Source organism: Carcharhinus amblyrhynchos, chromosome 1 (assembly GCF_965287045.1).
Source record: "Carcharhinus amblyrhynchos chromosome 1, sCarAmb.v2.hapA, whole genome shotgun sequence".
Lineage (NCBI taxonomy): Eukaryota > Metazoa > Chordata > Chondrichthyes > Carcharhiniformes > Carcharhinidae > Carcharhinus > Carcharhinus amblyrhynchos.
Genome location: NC_137324.1, coordinates 37,738,241 through 37,757,442, shown reverse-complemented (window position 1 = coordinate 37,757,442; position 19,202 = coordinate 37,738,241). Strand labels below are relative to the sequence as shown.

At 39.9% G+C, this 19,202-nt stretch overlaps 1 protein-coding gene across 1 annotated transcript in view; it reads left to right on the top strand.

The window, feature by feature from the left end:
• The window catches only part of gba2 (glucosidase, beta (bile acid) 2), a 64,188-nt gene that overhangs the window by 25,305 nt on the left and 19,681 nt on the right, over nt 1-19,202 (top strand). The window contains exons 7-10 of the mRNA XM_080210393.1: nt 12,772-12,925; nt 16,152-16,277; nt 17,966-18,150; nt 18,605-18,709. Of these exons, the coding sequence (XP_080066519.1) occupies nt 12,772-12,925; nt 16,152-16,277; nt 17,966-18,150; nt 18,605-18,709 (570 nt within the window). The remainder of the gene's footprint in view (nt 1-12,771; nt 12,926-16,151; nt 16,278-17,965; nt 18,151-18,604; nt 18,710-19,202) is intronic.

Genomic DNA, 19,202 nt, shown 5'->3' with positions numbered 1-19,202 from the left:
TTCAGCCTGAAGAATTCAGGCAGTATTAAATTTGCATGAAATGTGAATCCAAGTTATTCCTTGAAGGATGTAACGGGGCTTGCATTGAACTATTTGGAAAAGTAAAGGTTTGTTTCGGGGTCCTCTTGCTGTTGCCAAAAGTTGACCTTTCTATGAACTACAAACTCCATCACTTCCAATATTCCATTGCCTTTTCAAAGGTCCCATTCTTGCTTACTGCTGTATCTTTTAAAATCTTTTTAGCAACTTGAATCAATTTGATTACTCTTAAGTCTCTGAGCTCCTTGCTATTGGTGTCAAGAGTTATCTTTTAAAAAATCCATTTTCTGTTTTATTTTCTAGTTGTTCAACACTTCCCAGGTTACTTTACTTAGAGATCATCTAACGTTAGTACATCAATTTCCTCAGCCTTAGTCTTCAGCATGATGAATCTAACTTTGCAATGGTCTGTAAAACACAAGATATCGGATCCTGGCTCATGCCCGTCTGTATATTTTGCAGTTAGCCATTAATACCACCCTTGCAGTTGTGCTTTCACTTCTCTTTTGGTTGTCTTGATTTAACCATGATCTCTGGATGAATGTAATTCCTACATAACCTCTTCTTGCATTTTTTTTACACTGCTTCCTATCTGGCCATCTTGGAACTGTGATTATAAGGCTGTGAACCAAATGTTTGACAGCTAACTTCCCTCATTCATTCCACCAGTCAGTTTAATCTATATAAAATATCCTACAACATTTTATCTTTAAATATCACAGCTAGTTGATTTGCTTTGACATTGCTTATGGATAGTTTAAGATGTGGAGCTGACATTCTTTATATGAGACAGCATTGGTCAAGAGTCCTTGCTTTGTTTCTGAGATATAACAGTTGTTTTGAGCATGGCTTATTTGGATGCATATGGAAAATGAGTTTCAGGCTTGGTCTGAAGGGAGGAAATGCAGTGATAACATCACTGGACTACTAATCCCACAATGGCGCCGGTGGAATTTAAGTTCCATTGCTAAAGCCTGGAATTGAAATCTAGTCTCCATAATGGTGATACTGTCATTTGTCATTACCCATCTGGTTCGTTAATGTCTTTCAAGGAAGGAAACCTGCTGTCCTTGCCTGGTCTGGCCTATGTGACTCCAGGCCCACAGCAGCAAGGTTGACTCTTTAGTACTCTCAAAAATGCTTGCAAGTCACTCAATTTTGAGGGAAATTAGGGATGGGCTGACTTTGCCAGCAATGCCCACATTCCATCAAAGAATAAAAGAAAGATGTACTCATCAAATGAGTTGTGTTTCTGGACAGTTAATATCTAAGGTTAATGGGAATTTTGCCATTTCTGTGCCTTGTCTATATACATAGTCATTTGATAATTTTGGAAGTCCCTGAAAAGAACTGCTTTGTGCTTTTGAAAGGAAGATGGCTTGGCAGCCAACTTGACCTAATTATTTCCTGAATACAAGCAGTGGCATAGAAAACCAGCCAACTGTTCAAAATAAATGAATTGTCAGACTTGCATAATGTAATCAACCTGAAGCCAATTTTTAAATCCCATTCAAAGCAAGAACTTGCATTTATATAGTGCTTTTTATATTCTCTGGTCATCCCAAAGTCAATTAAGTAGTTTTGAAATGTAGTTACTCTATAATGTATATGATTTAACAAATTTCTTCAATTGGTGCAGCAATTGTCAATCACTTTTCTTCATTGTTTTAAGAGTGTATATGTTATGATTTAAGTTATAAAAATAGCAACCTACAAAACCAGTTAACAAATGTGAAAGAAGAAAATTTCACATTTTCAAATAAAGTTGATGGCACTCCTGATACTAAAGAGCTGGAGTTAGTGAGCAGTTTTGAAAGGTTTGGACTATTAGACCAGTCAGCATGGAGTTGTAAAGAATAGGTTGAGAAAGGACAAGGTAGAAGTCAATGGATGTTCAGATTGGTGAGATGTATGGCCCAGGATCAATATTGGAGATCTTGGAGGCCTTGGAGGGAGTGCAGAGGAGGTTTATTAGGCTGATTCCGGAGTTGAGGGGGTTGAACTATGAGGAGAGGCTGAATAAACTAGGCTTGTACTCGTTAGAGTTTAGAAGAATGAGGGGAGATCTCATTGAGATGTATAAGATGTTGAATGGGATGGATAGGATAGAGGTGGAGAGGCTCTTCCCGCTCAGAAAGGACAGTAGGACTAGAGGGCACAGCCTCAAGATAAAGAGGGGGCGGTTTAGAACAGAGTTGAGGAGGAACTTCTTCACTCAAAGGGTGGTGAATCTCTGGAATTCTCTGCCCGTTTGAAGTGGTGGAGGCTGCCTTGCTCAATATTTTTAAGACGCGGGTTGATAGGTTTTTGATAGGCAAGGGGATTAAGGGTTATAGGGAGAGGGCGGGAATGTGGAACTGAGCCACGACAGATCAGCCATGATCTTATTGAATGGCGGGGCAGGCTCGAGGGGCTAGATGGCCTACTCCTGCTCCTATTTCTTATGTTCTCTGTCCACCATATGCAAGTAGTTTGTTTATGTGAGTTAGAGGAACTAAATGTTCACAGTTGCTGATTGCACCAAAAGGAAACTGAGCGAATAAAGGAATCAGATCGTATTGCAGTTAAGGGATGTGGACAATTTAGCACAGAATGTCAAGTCGTAAATTCTTGGGGGGAAAATACTATAAGCCATGCAAAACTCTAAGTGGGTCAACAGAGAAATCTAAAGACAGTGAGGTTTTTAAAAGTGGATTTCAATTGTGGGGGCAGCTGTAAAAAGGGTGAATGAGATTTTGTTCTGTATATAAGGGTGCAGTGTCTCAAATCCAGCTGTTTGAAAATTGGTTGTTTTTAAAGCTGCCGTGCATGAATTTTAACTATTATTGGGTGAGTAAAATAATTTGCTTGTTCGGCTAGGTGTTGCATTGGGATGGTGGTGTGCCAACTAATTATTGGCTGTGCATGCCTGTCTTTTCCCACGATGAGTGATCCTTGACCTGCTTTGCCCAAACGAAAACTGACGATCCAAAATCCAGTAGAAATTTGGTCCCAAGGTCGTTGGTTTTGAGATATGGTACCTGTAGTGACATTAAATGAGAGAGAAATCTGTGTGGACCTTAGACAGTTTAGAGAAACTCCATTCTCAAAAATATATTGACACAATGCAAAGGTAAATTCTGTATTTAACTGGGATAATACTAGGGATAGGTGAGGTGCGGGGAAAGGATTGGGAGTAAATAAAGATTGTTTCACTCTTTGGTCAGTCAATAATGAGTGCAATGTTTTGGGATGAGAAGAAAATTTCAACATTTTAGAATCTGGGATGCAATGCAACAATTGGCTGCTATCTTAATCTAAAGCGATACTGCAGAAGGAAGTAAATCAACACTATGAAAATATTCAGAAAATATTCACAAGGGCATGAAATTAGAAGATAGTTGCCTTGTGAAGCAACCAAGGCATGTTCACAGTGGCACAAATTTGCATTTTGTGCCGTGGTTTCTTATGCAGAATTTATCTTGGCTGAACTCAGCATAGCCACTGTGCCATTTGATAGCTACCCTTGTATACGTGGGCATAAGTTAACTACTTTTTGCGTTGATCTGCTACTTAGTCTTGTAACTATATTGACTGTGACCAACAACAGCAAGTAATTTTTCTGACAGACCAGGGTGAACGCTGATTTTTCTCTGATTGAAATTTCAGTTCATCTTTTACTCTGTTATCCTGCTTCCGCTATGATTTTTTTGTCAATTGATATGTAGGAGGTTGAATGTTGCAGCCAGTGGTGATTCTCCTTTTGCCAGTTGCTTGCTTAAAGTAACCTCGGGAACAGATCGATCACAATTAGTGGGTAGTTGAGAAGAATCAGCAGTGTCCAGTGTCTCTGGACTGACTTCTTTCCCTGACAGGTAAGCCTGTTTGTTAATGATAATATCTACTAATCTAAATTTCCATCTTGCTCTTTTGATCTCACGTTTGAGTTTATTTTATTATTCTTCACGGGTATTCAGTGTTGGAACCATGGAACTTGTTAAATAGAAGTGTTTATTTGACTCTTGTATTTATTACAAGAGCAATGAAAAACAAAAATCCTTTCCTCTTAGTTCTTTGCTTCAAAATATCTATCCAGTGTTCCTTTAAATAATGCAGTGGTCTCTCTGTCTCAACTACAGTCTGGTGGTAAAGGGTTCTATACTCTGGCAACTTACTAAAGACATTTCTCCTAATACCTCTTTTGAAATTTTCTTTCAGATTTCCCTTTGAATTTCTCCCTTTCCTCCTCTATTTGAGTAGAATTATGGAATATCTACAGTGCAGAATTAGGTCATTTGGCCCATCGAGTCTGCACCGATTACAATCCACCTCGGCCCTAACCCAGGAAACCCACCTATTTACCCTGACACTGATTGGCCATGCTAAATTGCCCATCAACCTGACTCTCACATCTTTTGGAGTGTGGGAGGAAACCAAAGTACCCAGAGGAAAACCACGCAATTACAGGAAGAATGTGCAAACTCACACACAGTGACCCAAGGTAGCAAGGTTGTTATCATCATGTTGTGCAGGGTGTATTTTCTCCTTTTGAAATATCTTAAACTTAATTTTTACTGCTCATTTTAAAAGAAAATTGACTTGGAGTGGCAGGAAACCTTAACTGTCGTTCTCTACATAAATCTTGCAAGTGGTCTCTAGGTATCTGAATAAGGGCAATGTCCCTCTGGTTATGCAACTCCAGCTTTCCTATTGTGCAACTGTTGTTCCCTCAAGGCCAGCTTAACCACGTGTGACAGTTGTTGAAGTCTGTTCATCTGTGAGCCATCTATGAGCTCAAACTGCCCAATTTGTACAGATAAATACAAATTTATTTAAAAATTATGCCCAGGATCTCTGATTTTATGTAACCTTTTGAAGGGGGTGTGGGGGTGGGGGGGGAGGGGGAGCTGACTGACTATGCCAGAAATCTGACAGGCAGAGGTATATGAAGGCCATGGCGCCCACTAGGAAGCCTGCTAACTGGCCTCCGCATAAGTCCTCTGGCTCACTGCACCGCTCTATTCACCCCTCTCTCAAATCTAAACTAATTTTCTTTACTGTTTTCACTTCTGAACAAATAAACAAAACTGTATTCTTCCCCTCGAGAGCAAAGTATTTCTTCAGTGATTATATTATTGTTGCTGGTTGTACCGTATATAGAACCAAATTTGCTGGCAATACAAGATTGACGGGAAAGAAAATTATGAGGATACAGAGTCTGCAAGGGTTGTGATCGGTTCAGTCAGATAAAAATTGGCAAAGTGTAATATGGGCAAATGTGAGGTTATCTCTTTGGCAGGAAGAATAGGAAAGCAGAGTATTATTTCAAAGGAGAGACCACAGAAAGCTGTGATGGAGTGGGATTTGGATCGCCTTGAATCACTTAGTTACCATGTAGGTAGGAAAGGTCATTAGGTCTGTTGGCCTTAATTGCAAGGAGGGTGGGGTATAAAATTAGGGAAGTCAAACAACTGAATACATGTGAGACTACACCTCGAATATCTTGTACAGTTTGGTCATGGAGGGATATATTTTCATTGGAGGCAGTTCAGGGAAGATTCACTGGACTGATTCCTGAGATGAGGAGTTTGTCTTTGGGAAGGTTGAACTGGTTGGGCTAATGCTCATTGGAGTTCAGAAGATGAAAGTGATCATATTGAAAAATGTAAGATTCTGAGGGGGCTTGACAGGGTAGATACTGAATGTTTTTATTATGATAGAATCTAGAATTAGGGGGCAGAGTCAGGCATCTCATTTATTTAAGACTGAGGTGAAGAGGAATTTCTTGTGAGAGTCATTAGTATTTGGATTTCTCTTTCCCGAAGTGAAGTGGAAGCTAGGTTATTGAGTATTATTCAAGGCTGCGTTAGACAAATTTTTGAGTTGAGGATCATTTGAGTGCAGATACGGAAGTGGAGTTAAGACTGCAATTAGATCAGCCATGATCTGTTGAATGGCAGAACAGGCTTAAGGAGCTGAATGGCCTACTCCTATTTCGTGTTCTTGTATCTTCTAACAAAAAATGAGTACTGGCAGAATAATAGACAGAAATGTAGAACTGGATATAATTAAAGCTGACAGAACTACTTAGATCTTGCTTAAAAACTTGCGATTGAATGATGTACTGCTACCTTTGAGTTTGCAGTGAACTGTAATTGAAGTATTAATGGGTCAATAATATTAAGTATATATTAATGGGTGCAGCAGGTGGTCAGGAAGGCAAATGGGATGCTGGCCTTCATAGCGAGGGGGATTGAATATAAAAGTAGGGAGGTCTTGCTGCGGCTATATAGGGCATTGGTGAGGCCGCAGCTGGAGTACTGTGTGCAGTTTTGGGCGCCGTACTTGCGCAAGGATATTTTGGCCTTGGAGGGAGTGCAGAGGAGGTTTACTAGGCTGATGCCGGAGTTGAGGGGGTTGAGCTATGAGGAGAGGCTGAATAAACTAGGCTTGTACTCGTTAGAGTTTAGAAGAATGAGGGGAGATCTCATTGAGACATATAAGATGATGAATGGGATGGATAGGATAGTGGTGGAGAGACTCTTCCCGCTCAGAAAGGACAGTAGGACTAGGGGGCACAGCCTCAAAATAAGTGGGGGGGGGGGGGTGCGGTTTAGAACGGAGTTGAAGAAGAACCTCTTCACTCAAAGGGTGGTGAATCTCTGGAATTCTCTGCCCGTTGAAGTGGTGGAGGCTAACTCGCTAAATATTTTTAAGACGCGGGTTGATGGGTTTTTGAGCAGAGAGGGGATTAAGGGTTATGGGGAGAGGGCGGGAATGTGGAACTGAGCCACGACAGATCAGCCATGATCTTATTGAATGGCGGGGCAGGCTCGAAGGGCTAGATGGCCTACTCCTGCTCCTATTTCTTATGTTCTTATAACTGGCAAATAACATTGCCTGGCACTTACATCATACAAATGGCCATCCCAAACATAGAGACTCTAACCATTTTTACTTGATATTCAATGCTCATTGAATCTCCCACTATCAACATCCTGGATGTGCCCATTAACCAGAAATTTAACTGGGCCAGTCAGGTAATAAAAGAGCAGGTCAGAGGCTAGAAATCCTGTTGAGCCCATCTAACTTCCCTAAGCCTGTCTCATCATTACAAGTCAGGAGTGTGATAGAATAATCCCCATTCATTTGGATGTGTGCAACTCCAACAAAACTAAAAACATGCAACACCATCCAGGGAAAGGCAGTCAGCTTGATCAACGTGCCATCCATCACCTTAAATGTATACTTCCTCCACCAACTATGCACAGTGTCAGCAGTGTGCACCATCTACACAATGCATCTCAACTATTCACCAGTACTCCTTCAACAATACCAAACCCAGTGATATCTACAAGCTTGAAAGGCAAGAGTAGCAGATGTATGATGCCATCAAGATCCCCTCCAAACTGCACACCATCCTGATTTGGAACATTTTTGCTGTTCCTTCACTGTTGCAGGATCAAATCCTGAAACTTCTTCCCTAACAGTACCATGTGTGAATTTAGACCACACTGCAACAGTTCAAAATGTCTACTTGGTAAATTAGGGATGGCAACAAATGCAAGCCTCGTCAGTGATGCTCACATCTCATGGACAATTTTTTAATGCACTGATGCTGCTCTGAAGTGGCTGCTTAGAAGATGTTGTGTTTCCTCTGAGAAGAGCTGAGATTACTAATTTAGTTGTTTAGAAACTTTTACTTGCATCTGTGTTACATTCTTCAGTGATGTTGAATGTTCTGCACATGTCTGTATTTCAGTTGTTGCCTCGGTATCATCAGGAGCTTGTGATGCCTTTTGATGAACCTTCCAGCTTATGCTGCATCAATATTTAGTGCCTCTGACTAGCCGTACACAAGTGATAATCAGTACCATCTTTCTCCTGTTCTCCCTTTTCAACCAAGTTGCTCTCTGTTTAATGCAGCAATTTCAGAGCAAGTAGTACTCTTGTACTACTAGCATAGTTTTTAACAATTCTGTAACATATTGAAAGATTTTGATGTTCCGTAAAGCCAGTGTTCTTTTATTTCTTTATAACAGGTGGGTACCAGGGCTTTCAGTTATGATTAGCTGCATTGTCTTTTGGATAGCAGTGACCTCTATGGCACATTTTCCAGCCCAGCTCCCATGTGGGTTAAGCAACATAAACCTGAAAACATTTCTGGAGTCGACTGGAATGATGCTAAATGACGTCATAGAGTCAAATGTGTAATGCCATTGTCATTCGCCTTTATGTGAGCTCATTGCTGCAGCGCTATATCTCTGAATTGGTTTCTGCACCATGTAGAGTAACTGTTACGTGGTACAATGCATCTGACATAAAATCTGTATCCTCTGACTCATTGAGTAGCATCACTTGAAAATATTAAGAATGCAAGGTTTTAGAAAATGGTTATATTTTAATTTGTCCTTTTTTTCAATTCAGGGTAAAATGGATCACGAAACCTTGCTGTGCCCAATAATGAGCCAGTGTGATCTAGTTAGCAATGGGGACGAGTGGCCCAGCTCAAGTGCTGTTGAAATCCATGTACCAGATTTAACATCTGGAAACAAAGGACTGAGCAGTTTGGCTTTCTGTTGAATAGACTTACGGGGCCCTATTTTACCATTTTGATTCGAAGTGCTGGGTGGACTTGAAACTGGGAATGTTTCAGATCCGACTTTTAGACTTGTTCTCAGGTGCCGCCATACGCACTCTGCCTGCAAAAATATCAGCAATTCCGAATTGTGCTGCACAAACCTGTGGGCGGGGCTTAACATGCTTGAAACTTTGCAACTCCAATCAGCGCCTCCAACTGTGCATGCTCAAAAAATGATAAAATGCTGCTCCCTGCCATGTCCCTCCCGGGCCCAGATAATGCCTCCCCATAGTCCCCGCAGATAGTGCCCCACCCCCACAACTGATCTCAAGCAGAGAGCCATTGGATGCATGGCACTTACATCCTCACTAACTGGAGCACCCAAATCAGACTTGTATGGAGCATGTCTGTTTGCGTCGATTCTGGATGGGTGAACGTGGTAAAGAGGGAAATGGCAGTAAAGTTGGGCATACAGCCCATTAAATGCAAATGCATTTAAATGGTCATTGTGCCCGTTTTGTGCGCAGTCCCGATCGTGGTCATTTTCAGGCCTTGGTAAAGGGGGAACCAGCACGGAGGTGGGAGCAGATCCTGCTACTCGCCTCATACCCAACTTTACCAAGTTTTCGTGCTAGAAAATGGAACATAGTAAAATTGGGCCCATACACTCAGATTTTTGTGTACTTTAAAGTATTAGTTGCCTACTAAGTATAATCTAGTTGGCTGAGTTTAGTTATTTGTTCCAGTAAAAGTCTTAAAACATGAAACCTTGTTGTATAGTACCTTTATGTCACAGAATTCAGTTTTTTAAAAATATTATTGGTCTTGGGATTGTCACAACTGAAATGCTTCAATTTCTTTTGGTGGTAACTGAGTCAATTCAGTTGGAATGTAAGCTACCAGCGAACAAAGAAAAGTGGGGGTTCCTATTCTCAATGGGAGATCCTTCATTTCAGTTAAGTGAACAGAGGGGAGGGGAAAATGTACATTGGATAAATGTGCAGGAATTCAATTGGAGATGTAGCTAAAGGGTTTCGATTAATTTTTTAAAAAAATTATCTGGGCTGGTGAATGAAATAGAAATTATCTTGTTTGGGCTTCATGTGAAATAGCTTCACAATTGAAGGACATATGACTGCTATTAAATGGAGTAGAAACCTAAAATTTGAAGCTGTTGAAATCATTGTTCAAAGCGGACGACTAAAGAGTGCTCAGGAGTAAAATAAAATACTTTTCCTGAACTTGCATTGTGATTGATTTCTTTCACTATACTCTCTGTAAAAGATAGTTTTGTTTCAACAGGCCGACAACTCTTGTGTATCAAAACTTAACCTTATGCTTGCAGAGAATGGGAGGCTTGCCTGCCTGCCTTTTTGTTACAAGTTGTACTCTCCGTAGAGTCAGGATAGCTAAAATTTAATCTTGGTCTCTTCAATGGATGGAAAAATGTCATGCTACTAGCCTTTTCTCAGGAGATTAAGGAAATTTGGCATGTGTACTACGACTCTCACCAACTTTTATAGATGCACCATAGAAAGCATTCTTTCTGGTTGTATCACAGCTTGGCATGGTGCCTGCTCTGTCGAAGACAGCAATAAACTACAAAGGGTCATGAACGAAGCCCAGTCCATCATGCAAACCAGTCTTTCAACCTGTTGCCTCTATCTACACTTCCCATTGCCTCAGAAAAGCAGCCAGCATAATTAACACCCCATGTACCCTGGATGTGCTGTCTTCCACCTCCTCCTGTAGAGCAAAAGTTACAAAAGTCTGAGGGCGCATATCAACTGACTTAAGACCAGCTTCTTCCCTCTGCTATCAGACTTATGAATCGACTTACCTTGTATTAAGTTGATGTTTCTCTACACTCTAGCTATGACTGAAACAATACACTCTCCACAATATTCAGTCTTGAGTTGTTACCAACTTTAAAATAAAGAAAAAATCTAGGCCTCAGTTTCTACAGTTGTCGTACGTTGATCTGGTAAGCATCATTTGATGCTTTTGTGCAGTCTGAAATAACTGAACGTGTTATTGATCAACTTCCATGAATGGTCTAATTCTATTTTGAGAGAGTGACTGAACTAACAACATTCCTTTATCATGAGCACAATACTGTCCTGTAAGTATTTCCATAGAGCAAAAAATGCAAATCCAAAAGCACAGGTTCAACTATCCTCAACCAAAGTTTATTTGTGTGTCTGCAATCTGTAAACAGTTTGCCTTTGAATGCTGGCTGTTCATTTTTATTTATACTTATTATCATCTGAACAAGAATAAGGCCGTGTTCTCTTCAAGTATCCTGGCCAATATTTATTTTGAGACTTGATTACCTGTAAAGACTCACATTCCAACCATTATTTTGTAAATTGAGTTGTGTCTTTATATGCCCTGTTTGTGAACAGAACTCCCACTCACCTGATGAAGGGGCATCGATCTGAAAGCATGTGGCTTGTGCTACCAAGTAAACCTGTTGGATTTTAACCTGGTGTTGTGAGACTTCTTGCTGTGCTTACTGCAGTCCAATGCTGGCATCTCCATGTCAATATTTATTTATCATTCAACTGTCATAACTAAGATCACAGTTAGATAATGTATATCATTACTGTTGTGGAACTTTGGTATTTGCACACTAGTTGTTTTCTTTACAATGGCAGTGACTGTGTTAGCTCTAAAACACGTTGGGATGCCCTGAGGCAATGAAAAACACTATATAAATGCAACTTTTAAAAGTGGCACGTTTAGCCTTTTTTGAGCTTTGTGGATATTGTTGCCGCAGATATCAGCCACGTTCTAGCAGGGTATTAACTGAGATTGTCTGGAGTGCAAATACAAATAGGCTTGTGAAAAGGTGCAAGAGGGACAAGCATGGTGGTTGTAAATTTTGATCTTAGAGACCAGTGCCTTCACGGTTATGTTTGGAGACATTGTGTTTGGCCTTTTCCCTGTCTTTCAGCAGGGTTTTTGCCTCTATGGAAGCTGAACTGTACTAACCATTTGAGGAGTTGAGCCTTGGCTCGGAAGAAAATTACAATCCCGTTGATTCCAAGTAAATGCTTATCTGATCTAAAGTTAAAACAAGTAAAAGCAGAGTATACTGGAATACTCAGATCAAGCAGTACTTGTGGAGCGTAAAGCTGTTATCATTGGAACGCCACAGATGTGCCCTATATTGGCGCAACAAAACCATTGAACAGCTCTGATCAGTCTGCAAGTTTGACCCCTGGTTGTCTGTCATTTAGTTCGACACCACACACTCTCATTGACTTCTGCGGCCTCCTACAGTGTTCCAATGAAACTCAATGCAAGCTCAGGAAACAGCATCTCATCTTTTGATTAGGCACTTTGCTGCCTACCAGACTCTACATTGAGTTCAATCATTTCAGACCATGAGGCTTTGGTCTTACCCTTCTTGTTTTTCTCATTCTTTGCTTTTGGATGGCAGCTGTTCATCTTTCTTCCGTTAACAAACTCATTGTGTTTTTTTTTACTTGTCACATTTCCACTCCTGCTTGCATCATCGTTTGTCATTTAATCTTTCCTATATTACACCCTATCCCAGACCGTTCCCTTTTTTCTTTTTTCCAAAGCCCTCCCCTTTCATTTGCATAACCTGTTGTTTCCTACGTTTTCTCAATCTGATGAAAGGCATCACGCTGAAGCATTAACTGTTTTCTCTCCATAGATGCTGCTGAGTATTTCTACCATTTTCTGTTTTTATTTCTGATTTCCAGCATCTGCAATATTTTGTTTGTAAAATGTAAGTAATTTTTGTTCCTTCTCATTGGGCAAAATTGTAAATTTCCACAGTAGGCATTGGCAAACCACTACAATACTTTGCCAAGCATACTCATGGACCAGTCCAATGAAAGTTCTTAACTGCCAATGTGCTTTTGGGGTATGGTACCTCAAGGAGGGAGGAATATTATGTAACAGACTGATAACTGTTCCAGATAACACTGTTTAGTTTATCAACTTGTGCATTTCCTGTAACTTTCTATTTGCTAACCAAAATGTCTGTTATACAGTGAGCGATACTTCTGTCCTCATCATCCACAGGATAGCATCTGTTTCCTGTAAGCTGATTTATCAACTGTTTGCTAAGAATAACCTAGGCTGATTTTGATCAACATAACAATGAATTGAAAGTGTATTTTTGTTTGTGCACCTAGGAAAAGGTAAACTGACAGAGAAGGGGCAAGTCACTGCAGCAGCAATTGCAGCTACCTGCGTCGTTCCATCAAAAAATCAAAATGTTGTTGAGTTCTGTCTTGCGTGGGATATGCCCAAAATCCATTTTGGATCAAGGGAAAAGGAGCATGTAAGGTAAGAGAATGAACGGAAAATTAAAAGAACATATAATGTATTATCCTTGGCCAAACTGGTCTGTTTAGAACAAAGAAAGGCTATCTTGCCCAGTTGGCGCTATATCATCAGGTTTTACCCAGTTCTTTGAGAGAAGCTTCTGCAAGATTTCTCAACCCTTTCACCCAAAACAAAGTACTTGAATAGCTTAAATTTTACGTGACATCACCTACTCTCTGCTTGGTCTGACACTTTGCAGGAGACTGTTGGCCCACCACGACTTCACCAGTTCTCCTAATGAACCATGCATATACTGCCATTCCTCTGCCTCCTTTTTGTAAACACAGTAAGAAGTCCCACAATACCAGGTTAAAGTCCAATAGGTTTATTTTGTAGCAAAAGCCACCAGCCTTTGGAGTGCTGCTCCTTCATTAGGTTAGAACATAGAACACTACAACACAAACAGGCCCTTCAGCCCACAAGTTGCGCTGATCGTATCCCTACCTACCAGGCCTATCTATAACTCTCAATCCCATGTACTCATCCAGAAGTCTCTTAAAAGATCCCAACGAGTTCACCTCTACCACCACCGATGGCAGCCAATTCCACTCACTCACCACCCTGAGTGACAAACTTACCCCTGACATCCCCTCTCTACCTGCTCCCCAGCACCTTAAACCTGTGTCCTCTCGTAGCAACCATTTCAGCCCTGGGAAATAGCCTCTGAGCATCCACCCTACCTATACCTCTCAACATCTTATAAACCTCTATCAGGTCGCCTCTCAACCTTCGTCTTTCCAGGGAGAAAAGACCTAGCTCCCTCAACCTATCAGTAAGTGGGAGTTCTGTTCACAAACAGGGCATATAAAGAGACAAACTCAATTTACAAAATAATGGTTGGAATGTGAGTCTTTACGGGTAATCAAGTCTTAAAGGTACAGGCAATGTGAGTGGAGAGAGGGGTTAAGCATAGATTAAAGAGATGTGCATTGTCTCCAGCAGGTACAGTTGGAGATTTTGCAAGCCCAGACAAGTCATGGGGGTTACAGATAGTGTGACTTCTCTTTGTAACCCAATATGTTTATCCGTTTCAGATAATCCAATTCACTTTTTATGAATGCCTCAATTGAATCTGCCTCCACTGCATTCTCAGGCAATGCAGTCCCAATAGTCAGCACTTGCTTCATGAAAATCATAGAAACCATTCAGAGGCCATTTGGCCCATTGAGTCTGCACCGTCCACAATCCCACCCAGGCCCCACCCCCATGTCCCTAATATTTACCAGCTAATCCCTCTAACCAATGCATCTCGGGACACTAAGCGGCAAATTTAGCATGGCCAATCAACCCAATCCGCACATCTTTGGACTGAGAGGAAACTGGAGCACCCGGAAGAAACCCACGCAGGGACGAGGAGAATGTGCAAACTCAACACAGACAGTGACCCAAGCCAGGAATCGAACTCAGGTCTCTGGAGATGTGAAGCAGCAGTGCTAACCACTGTGCTACCGTGCCATCCAAACCAATGTGCTACTGTGCTGCCCAAATGTTCCTCTTCCTGTTTCCATTCCTACTTTTGTCAATTACTTTAAATCTTCATCCTCTGGTTTTTGATCCTTCCAGCAATGGGAACAGTTTCTCCTTGTCTACTGCCCTGACTTCTTACAATTTTGAATACATCTATCAAATCTCCTCTCCACCACCTTACCTTCTCTGTGGGAAAGCGGTCCCTATTTCTCTATGTAACTGAAGTTCTTATCCCTGGGACCATTCTCATGAACCTTATCTGCACTGTATCAGTGCCTTTTCATCTTTCCTCAAGTGTGGCACCCAGAACCAATAACATTTAATATTTTTAATAGAAGTTTGCCATTTTACATTTGCCTCAAAAAACAACCCATCTCCCCAAGTCAGTCAGGATGTACAACGTATCATGCTGCAGGATTTCCAAGAGTTGAAATTAACTGAGGAAATCGCCCTCTTGACACCTCTTCTCCGCTTTAACCATTTTCTGTAGGATATTTTGCAGTTTATCAAAATGAGCACAAAGTCTGTGCCAGGAAGCTGAGACCATCATCCACACTTTCAATGGCAGTCATCATCTTAATGCCAACAGTATCACTGAAGTATAGGTCGAGTAACCAGCAGAACCGCTGTTGCAAACTGAACCCCACACTGTTTGTCTCCAACTGCCTCAATCAAACAAGGATTTTCTTGACTTAACTTGGCTTCTGTTTATCAAAATTTAGCCAGGATCTTCCAGGATCATGGCATATATTACACACGTCAAGGTCAGATAATCATGGGTTGTGTATCAGGATAAAAAAAGGACTAAAAGATGAGTAGCACCAGAGTTTGTGAAATCACAGCAACTCTAATGTTTACATCATGTGACCAAACACCACCCCCCCGCTGCCCAAAAAAAAGTATCTTTTTGAAATTCGGGTGTCCAGATTTATATTCACTACTCCAGGTATTTCCATGGCATGGTTTTAGACCATAAACATTAACTCTTCACGGATGTTGCCAGACCTGTTGAGTTTATTGAGCGTTCTCTGTTCTTATTTAAGAATAACTTGCTTGAACTTGGTATTTAAAATCCATTGAAGTAACTCCTTTGTTTTCCATTAGCTAAATGTTTTCACTAAGTGATCAGTAGTCCTACCAGAATCTTATCACAGAATGGGTATGTTACTATATATACATTTGCCACGTGACCAGCTACAACCATTGACTGATCAGTATACATTTTACATTAGCCTTGATTCATCCAAAATTGTTGAGCTTATCATCCAAAGAAAATTGTGGAATTTTACATTTAGCTTGTAAACCAGCAGTACAAGATACTTAATGAGGCAACCCAGTAGCAGAATAAAAGTGCTTTAACTTCACTAAGATATTGTTACTTACTACTTCAAATCTGACTTGAAAGTTCTGCAACCTTAAACATTTTCTAAGTGTATTGTAATGTTTGTTTATCCTGTCATTAAGATATCCCATTATTACAACAAAGCCTGTTGCTTGATAGGAATGATTTGAAGAGGAGCTTGAGTTAGTAATCATCATATCAAACCGTTCAATTTTCATTTAGGATTGAGTGCTACTGAAATTGTTATTTCAAAATAAATAAGCAAGTTAATTTTTAGTTTCATTTAAACCCATTTTAGAATTGATCTTTACATTGTTAAGAGAACAATAAAGTACTTTGACTGCAATGATCTTAACGCTAGTTAAATTTTGTTTCTAGGTGGTACACACGCTTTTTTGGGACAAGTGAGGAAGCTGCTCCTGCTCTGAGTCATTACTCCCTAACACACTACATACATTGGGAGCAAAACATTAATGATTGGCAACGTCCAATTTTAGAAAATAGGTAAATATTACGATCTTATGCAAAAGGAAAACTTGCATTTTATATATAAAATTGTCCTCTAATGCCTTGTTTTTGGCGATATAGGAGTAATTAATCAATTTCTTGATGTCTATCAAACTGTCTATAATCTTGCTTGCAACCAAGTGAAACAGTATGCATTGTCTAATTTTCTCCCCTCATGTGCAAGTTATGCAAGCAATTGGTGGGATTTCTGTTGACAAAACTAATAACTCCATCTTTACTCCAATAGTGATCAACTTGAATATTGTTTTGGACACTATTTCTATATCTTGCTCATAGAAGGGTTGATGTGGAGATGCCGGCGTTGGGCTCAGGTGGGCATGGTAAGAAGTCTCTCAATGCCAAAGTAAAGACCAACGGGTTTGTTTGTTAGCACAAGCTTTCGGAGCACTGCTCCTTCATCAGACGAGTCTGTAATGGACACCTGATGAAGGAGCAGTGCTCTGAAAGCTCGTGCTAACAAATAAACCTGTTGGATTTTAACCAGGTGTTGTGAGACTTCTCACAGGTTCAATGCTGATCTCATCAGAACTTGTATTTAAATGTTACTGACCATCATTCTATGGTGGAGCTAAATTGATGAACATACAGTTGAGATGGCATGCTCATGTTTTGATTCTGCATGTATTGTTGCATATATTGCTCCTTATTTGCCTAAAGTCCTGTGCTGATGGCTAAATGAAGGGTACAAGTGGCTCAGTATGTACTGCAAGGATAATTATGTGAAGGTTCACTGAAAATATGTACCAGAAAGACTGAGGCACCTGTGCTTGTAAAATAAGGTTGAAATAAAAAATAAGTGAAGGCAACCAAAAAAAACTGAAATATCACAAACTTTCAGATCTTACTGGAATATACTAATTAAACTTGTGATTATAGTGCTTTGTTTTTTCAACTGCTCTTTGTAAATAGGTTTATATTTTTTCCTTAAACATCTCTTGTACTATGAGAGAGAATATTAAAAAAAAGTATTCTATGTTAATTCTGTTCTAAGGAGCCTGTGCAGTCTCTTTGCCATAACTGAGATCTTGCATGGCAAAAAATTGTATTTTTGGTATCCTACAATTAGCTAAATATAATTTTGTTCATACTTTTCTGAAGTTTTATAACTTGAACTAAAATTATATTTGCAAGTTATTAAATTGCAGTCACTTTATTAAGGAGATAAAACTTAAAGTATTCCAGAAATTAATTCTTTCTACCCTATTTTGCAAAGTCTTTATTATTGTCACAAGTAGGCTTGCTTCAACGCTGCAGTGAAATTACCATGAAAATCCCTGATTCGCCACACTCCGGCGCTTGTTTGGGTACATTGAGGGACAATTTAGCATGCACCTAACCAGCATATCTTTTGGACTGTGGGAGGAAACCCACACACACTGGGAGAGCATGCACACTCAACACAGAAGTGATCCAAACCCTGATCACTGCGGTTGTGAAACAGCACTGCTAACCACTGTGTTGCAGAGCCGGATTGATTGCCCATTTATTTAAAGGATACTTACAAATTTTTTTGTTAACTAATTTTAAGCACTTTCTTTGTGGAAATAACTAAACATTTTTATACTGGTTTTAGACACTAATCACAAAATCAAATCATTTTTTAACAAACGTTGTAAATTTGAGATCTTGCTGTTTACATTTTCTTGTTCTATTTAATTTTATAGCCATTTACCTGACTGGTACAAGTCAGCCTTATTTAATGAACTATACTTCATATCTGATGGAGGGACAATTTGGCTCCAAGTGACTGATGATTTAAATATAACAAATGGCTTGATTGTTCAGAAGGATGGGCTTCCACCCCTACCTGAAGTACTGAAGGAGTATGGACGATTTGCATATTTAGAAGGTACATACACAGTAACAGTGTACACTGTGTGTGTGTGTGTGTGTGTGTGTGTGCGCGCGCGCATGTTGTGGCCATCATCACTAATGTGCATTGCTTTAAAGTTATCAGCCCTTGGAGACTAATCCAATCGTTGAGCTCCACATATTCTCGATATTAAAGTTGACTATAGATGTTTTGTAATGTTTTATTTTCCAAACAGCTCAGAAATAAACAGTCTAATTTTACATAAATTGGACAATTGATCAAATGTTTTGAAATATATGAAATGGAATTTGTTCACGAGTAAATGATTCTGCTGTTCTCTCAATTTTGGTCGTAGTCTTGTATAACATAGTGAATTGACACAAACATGAGTCCGTGGGAAGAATCCGCTAAATAATCTTGTGTTCTTTGCTGCCGAAATGATTGTTCAGGTGTTGTAGAGAATGTCATTTGGTTTTCTGTTGCATTGTAGGACAGGAGTATCGAATGTACAATACATATGATGTTCATTTTTATGCATCATTTGCATTAGTCATGCTATGGCCCAAACTGGAACTTAGTCTGCAGTATGATATTGGTAAGTAATATCAACTCTTTGAAGCAGCTTTCAGAAACAATTTTTAACTTTATGGGGTTAGAATAATTGCCTAATCTTGAGAGTTGTAAAAAAATTCATATGACCCTTGAAATGCAAATGGTATTTGTTTAGGAGATCAATATTCCAGTGAGCTGTATTCTGCTAATTATAATGCTTTAATTACACTGTTGAATTCCATTATTTCCATAAACTATTTTATTGTATTTTTGGCACATAAATGGAGTTTAGAAGGATGAGGGGGGATCTTATTGAACCTTACAGGGTACTGCGAGGCCTGGATTGAGTGGACATGGAGAGAATGTTTCCACTTCTAGGAAAAACTAGAACCTTGGGGGACACCCTCAGGTTAAGGGGACGATCCTTTAAAACGAGATGAGTAGGAATTTCTTCAGCCAGACAGTGGTGAATCTGTGGAACTTTTGCCGCAGAAGGCTGTGAAGGCAAGGTCATTGAGTGTCTTTAAGATAGAGAT